General features: G+C 42.0%; 1 protein-coding gene across 3 annotated transcripts in view; it reads left to right on the forward strand.

Annotated features, from left to right (window-relative positions):
- LOC133840962 (7SK snRNA methylphosphate capping enzyme bin3) overlaps nucleotides 1–9,982 on the forward strand; it is a 52,766-nt gene extending 42,784 nt beyond the window's left edge. For all 3 annotated transcript variants that reach the window (XM_062273186.1, XM_062273187.1, XM_062273188.1), the window contains 6 exons: nucleotides 1,212–2,839; nucleotides 3,510–4,986; nucleotides 6,372–6,564; nucleotides 6,642–7,831; nucleotides 7,895–8,041; nucleotides 8,549–9,982. In XM_062273186.1, the coding sequence (XP_062129170.1) occupies nucleotides 2,019–2,839; nucleotides 3,510–4,986; nucleotides 6,372–6,564; nucleotides 6,642–7,831; nucleotides 7,895–8,041; nucleotides 8,549–9,325 (4,605 nt within the window). In that variant the 5' untranslated portion in view covers nucleotides 1,212–2,018 and the 3' untranslated portion in view covers nucleotides 9,326–9,982. The remainder of the gene's footprint in view (nucleotides 1–1,211; nucleotides 2,840–3,509; nucleotides 4,987–6,371; nucleotides 6,565–6,641; nucleotides 7,832–7,894; nucleotides 8,042–8,548) is intronic.
- Nucleotides 9,983–10,594: the final 612 nt, after the last annotated feature.

A 10,594-nucleotide genomic window follows, 5' to 3' on the forward strand; every position in this document is an offset into this window, starting at 1 on the left:
CCGAATGCATTCTTTAGTTTATCACGTATGAATAAAAACAACACAGTGCGGTATTGTTAAAATAAACCGAATTAATAATTACAGCAAAAATACTGTATTTGGTATACTGATATAGTACTATATTCAACAATATATCATAGATTACTAAATATACCAGAAGTAACTAAAACCCGTCACAAGCCGTCGTTTTTTGCCATATAAAATTATTTCTTAAAATATACCGAGTTAATATACTACAAATACTTAAGTATACCGAATGCCTTCACTAGTTTATCACTTATGAATAAAAACAACACTGTGCGGTATTGTTAAAATATATCGAATTAATAATTACCGCAAAAATACTGTATTTGGTATACAGATATAGTACTATATTTAACAATACCAACAATACCAAAGAAGCAAAACCCGTTTTTTGCTTTATAAAATGATTTCTTAAATATCTTCTATCAAAGTAAAAATTGTAATGTTTTCAATTTCACAACTGTATGAATATTCTTTTCTCTTTTTATATTCGTTTTTTATGCTTTTAATATTTATATTTATATGTACCGAAATTCTGGTGCATCTGATAACAAAATCATATATAAAACACACATAATTCAGTTCCACATCTCTCTGAATGAATATAACAAATGAAATAGATTCATCAGCGTTCTCGGTGTCATCTCTAGCATAGAAAAAGAGAATATGCTTGGGTTTCGTCTACGGGTTGAGTTGGGTTGTTTGTGGTAAAGCTTGAAACTGGCGATGAGTTGGCTGGGCATGGTGCAAGGGGTGGAGTGGAGGAAGAGAAGGAGGAGGAGGAGGCGGCAACGTCTGTGCTCAATTTTTCAAAGCTCGTTTGTGTCGTTGGTTCGTTCGTTGCCTGACTATGCAAATAATGAATGCAAAATATTGCTGAAGTGTGTCTGAGGCGAAACACAGAATGAGAGCGAGATGGAGTGCAAAAGAGGTGCCAGGCAGAGAAAGTGGGGGAGAGAGAGAGGCTGAAAAAGATAGCGAGAGAGAGTGAGAGAGCAGCTTAACGAGAAGAAGTAGTGCAGGCAAATCTGCTTTAGAACTTTGCACTTTTCTATTAAGTTCGTTGTTTCCAGCTCCTCTGTATGTGTGTGTGTGTGTGCATTTATTAAGAGTTGTGCGCTTAAATTGTTGACACTAATTAAATTTCCAATTAATTTTTCGCCCATTTTCATATTTTCTCTTTGCAGTTGAACAGCCAAAAACGGAAGAAACTGCTCGAAACGGAAACGTTAACGTGCAGCAGGAAGAATAAAGTTGGCAACAAAAAATAAAAATAAAAAAGAGGACAACAAACAAACAAAAAGAACAAGAAAAAGGTTAAAGTGTGTGATTGATGCAGTCGTCAGATTTCAAAGTTCAAAGTTGAAAAAAAAAGAACTGTTTAAATAATGTTAAAGTACGTGTATTATGCGGTCTATAATGATTCCGGATCCTGTGCCATCATTTCGCATCCCGGAAAGGTTGCTGGTTAAACTCGCTAGTGAAAGAGTGAAAACAATTTCAAAATAGAATAGAAGACAAAGTTTATAAGCAAGCACACCAAATATGCAAATAAAAATGTAACTTTAAAAGAACATTTTAAATGAAAAAAAAAACAAAAGAAAAAAATAAAATTGAAAAATTATAAAATGTGCATATAAAAATGTAACTTTAAAAGAACAATTACGGTAAACAATCGATAAAATTATTATTAAAAACTAAAGCAAAATTGTTGCTTTGAATTTAAAGTGAAGTTTTTTATTTGAAGAGTGAAAACTAAAAGGAAAGTGGCAAAATTGCCCAAAGTGCTAAAGAATATTTAATGAAATTTTTAATACAGCATTAATAAAAAGTGAAAAACTAGTGAATACAAAACTGAACAAAATTCTCATTAAAAAGTTAAATATAAAAAATAATAAGATTTAATAAAAAATACAAATATCGTATTAAATTAAAAAGTGAATACAAAGTGTTGTTGCAGCTCAACACTAATAATCAAATTGAAAGCAAAAGTAATGGATAAATCGAAAAGCGTCAGTCCCAGTGATTGCCGTGTGACCAGATCAAGCATGACGCCAACGCTGCGACTGCAGCAGAGCCCGAGCCCAAGGCGTCAACAGCAGCAGCAGCAGCAGCAGCAGCAACAACAACTCGCAGCTGATGAGCAGCCACGAAGCAAATCGAAATCGCCAACATCGCCGCCAGGTGGCGCTAAGCTGCCGACAACATCGACGCCAGCGGCAACGTCAACAGCAGCGCATCATCATCAGTTTCGTGCGCCAGCGCAGCAGCAGCAGAGCAGCAAGAACAAGAACGGTGGCAATAAAGCATGGAGCAAACGGCACAAGACAAGCGGCAAGCATAACGCCAGCGCCTGCGTCGGCGCCAGCGCTCAGCCGCAGCATCATCATCACCATCAACATCATCAGCATCAGCATCAGCATGCACATCATGCCAATGGCAGCGGCAGCGGCGCTGGCGGCGTCGCTGCTCAGGCGGCTGTCGGCGCCGGCGTCGGCACGCTGCCAGCGACTGCAGCAGCGACAGCAGCTGCGGCTGCAGCGCACAAAGCGGATCTCGAAAATATACAAAATGTGAAGAATCAAACTCATGGGGCGCCACATCATGGGGGCGTGGCTCATCACAACATCAGCGGAGGCGGCGGCGTCGGCAGCGCTGCTGCGGGCAGCGGTAATCATCATCATCATCAGCACAGCCACAACACGCGGCTGGCGCAGACTGCGGCAGCCACAGTGGCATCCATGGACGCCAAGCTCGGTCATGGTCATGGGCTGAAGGGGCAGCAGCAGCTCTACAAAAAGATGCTGACGCACAGGTAACGTAACGTAATAGCATAACGTAATAAAATAACGTAACTTAATGATGAGTTAATTATACCCGGTGAACACAAGACACAAGCGGCTAATAGCGAGAATGTTTATAGAGAGAACGCCATTCCATTTTATGTTCTACATAGTTCAGCAGCAATAGAGTCTAAACATTTTATTGGATTCGTTCGTTCTTTTAAACACATACTAGGGAATATGCTTAAAGCAATAAACTTTAAAGATTATTAGCAATTTTGCATCGATATTTGTGTAATATTTTGTATTTTTCATTAGGAAGTTTTTCAAAAATATATAACTCTGAATAAAACGTAAATAATAAGAACACTATTGGCAACAGAAATGTTTACTTACATCAACATTTTTTAGAGAAATAAAAAGTAAGAGAAAATTTTGCAAATAAATATTTTGTAAGTTGAACGAAAAGTAAGAAATAATAATAAGAATTTGTAGAGGGAACTAAACAATTCAATTTAGAGAGTTAGTTTGAATATGATATAAATATATAAATATAAATAATATTTATTATACCATATGTTTTCAATAATAATAATGCATAATTCAATTCTTAACGATCAATGTTAACTTTTGGCTTTTTGTTTACCGAGTATCTCACAGTCGACTACATTGTCTCATTTGTCTCTATAAATCTATTTTCAGGGGACATCATCATCACGTGCTGTGCGCTGGCAACAATGCCAATCACACCTGCTGCCTGGTCACAGGCTGCAACGGCAGCGTTGGCAGCGGCGCCGGCAAGGATACGCAGAGCAACAAGGACACAAGTTCGCTGAGCGGTAATAGCAGCATCATTTCGGGCAGCGCAGCAGCAGCGGCAAATGCGGTTCACTATTGCTGCGGTCGGTCGAAGTTCTTTTTGCCTGAGAAGCGGTTGCGCAAGGAGGTGATTGTGCCGCCCACGAAGTTTCTGCTGGGTGGCAACATCTCGGATCCGCTCAATCTCAATTCGCTGCAGCACGAGAACACCTCGAATGCATCGTCGAGCAACAATACGCCGGCGACGACGCCGCGTCAGTCGCCGATAACAACGCCGCCGAAAGTGGAGGTGATAATTCCCCCGAACATTCACGATCCGTTGCACTTGCTCGATCCCGTTGATTCGATGGAGTACGAGAAGCAGCTGACGTCACCGATGAAGCGGGGCGGCATGTTGACACGGGGCAGTCACTTGAAGCAGCAGCAACAACAACTGCAGCCGCATCACCAGCATCGTCAGCATCGACAGCGCAAGAATCGCAAGCGGCGTCGCTTCGATTCGAACAACACGTCGTATGGCGGCGACGACGCTGCCGTCGATGGCAGCAGCGTGGAGACGTCAACGCTTTCGATTTCACTGGACGATGTGCCAACAACAACAGTGTCCGTAGCGACAGCAGTAGCAACAGAGATTGCAACTGGCACCACAACAGCAACAGCAACAGCTGCGGCAGCGGCAGCAACAACAACAACTGTCGCAGTCGCAGCGACGGCAGCAGCAACATCGCCAGTGGCTGCATTGAGCGGCACTCTGCTGAGTGAGGCGGCAGCATCGGCGTCGGTTGAAACAATGGAATTGGCACAGCAGCAGGCGCATGTGCGCTCTCGCTCTCCGCAGGCTGCGGCCACCGCTATGGAGGAGACCACCACGCCAGCCTTAGCAGCTGGCGCTCAAACTCTGTCAGCACTGGAACAGATGGAATGTAACGTGCTGTCGTCGACGGCATCGCCACAACAGCAACAGCAGCAACATGTGGCCACAATTGCCGAAACTACAAAAAGCAGTGGTGACAGCAACAACACAACACTGGCCATGGCAACAGTAACAGCAGGAGCAGGAGTAGGAGCAGGCGCAGCAGCAGCTGACAGCAGCTCGGCTGATTTGTTGCTTGGCGCTGCGACCGCGGCGTCGACATCGGCTGCTACGCTGGCAGTGGCGTCGACGCTGGCCGAGAGGCGTGCGTTAGCCAGCCGAGATTTGCGCTTGGATTTGGACAGCACGTGCTACGGTGTAGGCGGAACGGGTCTGAGCTTTGCTGCGGGCAGCGCAGCCAGCACTGGCAGCAGTGGCGGCGGCAGCGGCAGCAACAACAGCAGGAAGCGTAAAATAAGTGAGAGCAATAACTCGCAAAAGAGTAAGGTGAGTGTACACATGGAATTGAAATTACTTGGAATGTGGAATTGAAATTGGCATTGGGACTTGGAATGGGCAAGTGCCTAAGCATGTGTGTGTGTGTGTGCGTGTGCGTGTGTGACTGTGATTGTGGCGGGCGCAAGTCAATCGCTTGTTTTGTTTTGATTGCTTTTAGCTTGCTTTTTTTTTTTTTTGTTGTTCCTCCGACGAAACTTTTGCGTGTGTTTTTGTTGTTCTTGCTTAGATTGAGGTTAAAGTGTCAGGGGCGGAAAGGAAAGCACTTTTTTGGGGCCAGCCAAAGCAAAGCAAAGCAAAGCGATTAGAAGCGAACAGAACCGGGCCAGTTAACAAGTTGACATTTGCATATTTACAGTTTCAGTTTTCGGTTTTAATATTTTCGTACTCGCTATTCAATGCTTAGGCAGTGCAAGTAACAGGCAAAGTAAGCGATATAGAATCCTTGAAGATTAAATATTTGTAATACAATTCTATGTGGAACAAGCTTCCATTTTTTTTAAGTCAACATTAAAATTGTCAAATGAAAATCAAAATAATAAAACCTTTAATGCTAAATATTTCTGCAATAATATAAAATTAAATATATGCAAATTAAATATTATAAATTAGAAAATCGGTCAATTTAATGAGTTCAAAACATACTACAAACATTGTTGTTTCGCTCTACTCAGCAAATATCATTTTATTGATTTTACAAACTTCAGGAAATAATTTTCTCATACTGACAGTTTCAATTAACTTTTCAATCACAGACACTGCAGAATTTCTTAATTTCCTAACATAGATGAATTAAGGATAAGACTACTTTAGCTTAATCGTTTATTCATAATTGAAAGTTTCATCGAGCTTTCAAAGATTGAATATTAAACGATGCTTAACTTGCTGAAGTTTGAAAACGCAGTTGTTAAATAAGATTTTCGATTTATTTACAGCAGCGAACTTAGAAATAGCAGCACTTTCACAATTTGTTTTGATAGAAAAATTTCACTAAATAAAATTAACTTCATTATATTATGAAATAACTAAAGAACCGTAAGGGATATGTATTTGGAATATTTATATATACAAATTTGTGCACTTTTTTTTAATTTTCCAACTGCAAGCAGTAAATACTGTATTTACGATAAATATGTAGTATACGATATTTACGGTAAATATGGTATATAGTATATACTATATACGGTATTTACAGGACCAACTCATATTTCAAATGTATAGAGTATAAAGGACAGTGTGAAGCGAGGAAGGGGGCGAAAAAGGAAATGTTTGAATAATTGAGGAGCACACGAACAGAGAGATTAAAGAACTTGACCCAAATGCCACTTGACTGTGTGTTTGGCGAGCAACTATTAATTAAGCGCTTTATTTATTAGAAATTCCATCGACACGATGCCATGGATAAAATTGTTAGTCCGGTGGTGCCACAGCCGGGGGCATGGAAGCGACCGCCGCGCATTTTGCAGCCATCGGGTGCACGCAAGCCGAACACGCGACGCTCCACATCCTTCAGCGAAACGGAGCTGTTGAGTCCGGTCGAAGAGGTTCCAGCCAAGCCGCTAATTGAAGGTAAGTCCAAATCCTAGTGAATTAGCCAACTTTCAGCCTATATTTATCTACGTTTCTTTGCAATCTTCATGGATTAGTTGTGGAGATGCCACGTGACGATACGCCAGATCTGTCGGAGCATGGCCTGGGCAGTCCATTGAGCACCATTTCCGCTGCCACTTCGCACACAGCCGGCGAACCGGATGCCCAAGCATTAGAGGAGTCAACAACAGCAGCAGCAGCAGCAGGCACAGCCACAACAGTGGCAACAACTGCCGCCACAGATGCCACCGAGCCACCCATTGTGGGCCTAATGCTGGAGCCAGCATTAATACCCCCACTGGGCCAAAAGCTGCCCAAGTTCCGGGCGGATGGGGTCAAGTATCGCTATGGCAACTTTGATCGCTACGTCGACTTTCGCCAGCTGAACGAGTTTCGCGATGTGCGTCTGCAGGTCTTTGAGCGGCATTCGGAATTGTTCCAGAACAAGGACATACTCGATATAGGCTGCAATGTGGGTCACATGACCATCACGGTGGCTCGCCACTTGGCGCCCAAGAGCATACTGGGCATCGACATTGATCGTGAGCTGGTGGCGCGTGCTCGTCGCAATCTTTCGATCTTTGTGCGCATTCCCAAGGAGGAGGTGAAGCTGGAGCCGAAACTGGAGCTTGGCTCGCAGCCGCTGTTGCAGTCGACGCCTGAGAAGATGGAGCAAGGCGGCGACAGCAGTGTGCACAAGAAGACGCGGCGTGGCAAGAAGCGACGCAAGGCGCAGCAGCAACAACAGCATCAGCAGCATCAGCAGCAGCAGCAGCAACAGCATCATGAGCAGTTGCTGCATCCCCACCACCATCATCACCATCACCACCATCATCATCACAATCATCATCAGCATCAGCTGGATGTGCTGCAGCAACAGAAACTGGATGCACTTCTGGTCAAACCACACGAATTCTTTCCCATCTCATTTCCGCTCACCTACGGCGGCATACCCCACCTGCCCTCCTCTGGCTCATCGAATCCCATGGGCAAAAACCAATTCCCGCAAAATGTATTCTTTCGCCAGACGAACTATGTGCTCAAGGACGAGTCTCTAATGTCGAACGACACGCAACAGTACGATCTCATACTGTGTCTCTCCGTCACCAAGTGGATGCATCTCAATTTCGGCGATGGTGGCCTCAAGCTGGCCTTTAAGCGCATCTTCAATCAGTTGCGACCCGGTGGCAAGCTCATACTCGAAGCCCAGAACTGGGCTAGCTACAAGAAGAAGAAGAATCTAACAGTAAGTTCGACACAATTTTTAACTAGGAATTTAATTAACTAACTTTATAATTTCACCCTCTAGCCGGAAATCTACAACAACTACAAGCAAATCGAGTTCTTTCCCAATAAGTTTCACGAGTATTTGCTCAGCTCTGAGGTGGGATTCAGTCACAGCTACACGCTTGGAGTGCCTCGACATATGAGCAAGGGATTCTGTCGACCCATTCAGGTGAGCATTTAATGGAATAATTACATGCTGAAAATATTTTCTGAGTACGGTAAAGTTTGTCAACTGATGTTCCACATGTTTATGCACATTTGAAATGATCAAGATACTTTTTATAATGGAAGGTTTGAATTAAAAGGAACTTATTTCAAACTCTTACATACGTTCTATTCAATAATGTACAATTTTGAATATAATTTGACTAATCTTTAAAAAATAGAAATCATAATTTATCAGGCAATATGTATTTCATTACCATTTCATGAATATACGATATTGAATGCTATCAAAAACTTACTCATTTAACTATCTAACTCACTCAACTTCCCAAGTAAAAAGTCAAATTCAAATATCTTTTCAAGACATATTCGGATTTCTCAATTCATGTTTCCATCTTGAGCTTTAAGATTGCCATTAAAGTCACAATGCCACTCAGCAAACCATTTCAGCCTGCTTCCACTCTCGAGAATGTTGAACTAAATTTGATTTGTTCTCCTGGTTTCCTTGCAGTTGTACGCCAAGGGCGACTACACTCCGAACCATGTACGCTGGAGCGATGCTTACTATCCACAGACACCGTATGAGGCGTATCGCGGCATCTACGCCACCTTGCCGGCCCGACGAACGGGAGGCGGCAGCAGCAGCGCCGGCGGCAGTCACAGTGGCCACGCCCAGCTGCACTTGCTGAGCAGCTCAACACGGTCGCAGACCTACGATACTCCCCACTATGCGGGCAGCGCTTCGGGCTCGGCGAGCTGCCGACAGACGCCGATGTATCAGCACACATACAATCCACTGGAGACGGACTCGTATCAGCCCAGCTATGACATGGAGTATCTCAATCATATGTACGTCTTTGCATCGCCATTGTACCAGACCGTTTGGTCGCCACCCGCATCCCTGAGGAAGAGCTCATCGCATACGCCTGTGTTTGGCAGCGTTCGAGATGCCGAGCTCGATGGCGATGGCAGCATTGGGGGCGGAGGCAGCGGAGGTGGCAGCTATCATAGGCACGTCTATCCGCCGAATGATGACACCTGTTCGCCAAATGCGAATGCCTGCAACGCCTTCAATTCGATACGGGATGCGGATACGGATGACTCGAATCAGTTGCCAGGCGGCAGCAGGCGGCATGTGTATGCCACCAATTGTGGCGAGAGCTCATCGTCGCCGCAGGTGAATCATCACGAGGCGGGAGCCGAGTTTGTCGATGCCCTGATGGACGATGAGCAGAAGACGTTGGCTGCGGGCAGCGGCGCCGCATACTGTGATCTCTCGGATGCATAGACTTCGAGCAGCTGGAAATTAAATGTGTCAAAATGAAATCCAAAAAATGAAATAAAAAATAACAATAACATACAAAAACTGATCCACGATGAGATCTTTCGAAATGATTGATAATAGATCGCGATGTGGAACAGAACACGATAGATAAATGGAAAACGCAAACGAGACGCTTATGATTTTTGAAATGAACTTGCATATATATTTTTTATATGTGGTAGTACATACATATATATACAAATACATAAATTTATACATATAAATATATATACATATATATTTAGTATATATACTGTAGCCTTTATATAGATATTAATTATCTCTCACTTGCGCTTATCCGAGAATTTCCTTTGAATTTTTTGTTTTTTTTAAATAATTCTCTTGTTGGCAGTTCAAATCGTACATTTAAGTTTCAAGTGTAAATTACAATTCTTTAAGCAATACCCTCAACATACACACAGAGAATATGCTGTAGCTTTATAAGCAAATTATATGTGCTATATATATAGAATATACATACATATACAACAATATGATTATGAAACATCAGAATGAAAACCGCTTAAAAATGCAACTATTTTTGATTAACATATTTGGAAACCGCTGCAAGGGATCGCTATAAAATGTAACAAAACAAAAAAAAAAAAAGAAAATGAAAAAGTAGGGAAACTCCCATTCAAAATTCAAAAATGTCAAAGCATACAAAATACAATTTACTACATTTATAATTAATATTATGCTTATACGGAAACAACTAAGAAAAAAATGTATAACAATTTATATATAAATATATTGTGTATGTAGTTTAAATGATTAGAGCATTAAAACATTATTTTTTCTGAGAAAATGAAACAATTTATAAAACTACATAACTACAAGAAAACCCCAAACAAAAAAGTTTAAAAATAAACATTACATTATGTGAAACAAAATTTTTAAAGTTGTTTGCTTTACAACGGGGCACCCTATACCACTTTTTTTTATATAGCTTATCGTTAGCTCTTATCGTCAATTACTTACTTTGCTGTGATTTTCTTCTCGTAAACGAATTTCTTAAACAGAACTGGAATTATACATTAACACATGTTTGCTTTAAATCCGGAAACTGGTTTGCAAGGGAATTAAATGCGCATTTTACACACATAAATTCTGGAATTGGAGAGTAAAAAGTCAAGTGTAACTAACCGATTTATATTTTGAGCCAATGAACGACAACATTATACCACTGTGCCATCAATCAGCTGTTTGATCGCCATTATGCTCTCGCGCTCT

Source organism: Drosophila sulfurigaster, chromosome 3 (genome assembly GCF_023558435.1).
Source record: "Drosophila sulfurigaster albostrigata strain 15112-1811.04 chromosome 3, ASM2355843v2, whole genome shotgun sequence".
Lineage (NCBI taxonomy): Eukaryota > Metazoa > Arthropoda > Insecta > Diptera > Drosophilidae > Drosophila > Drosophila sulfurigaster.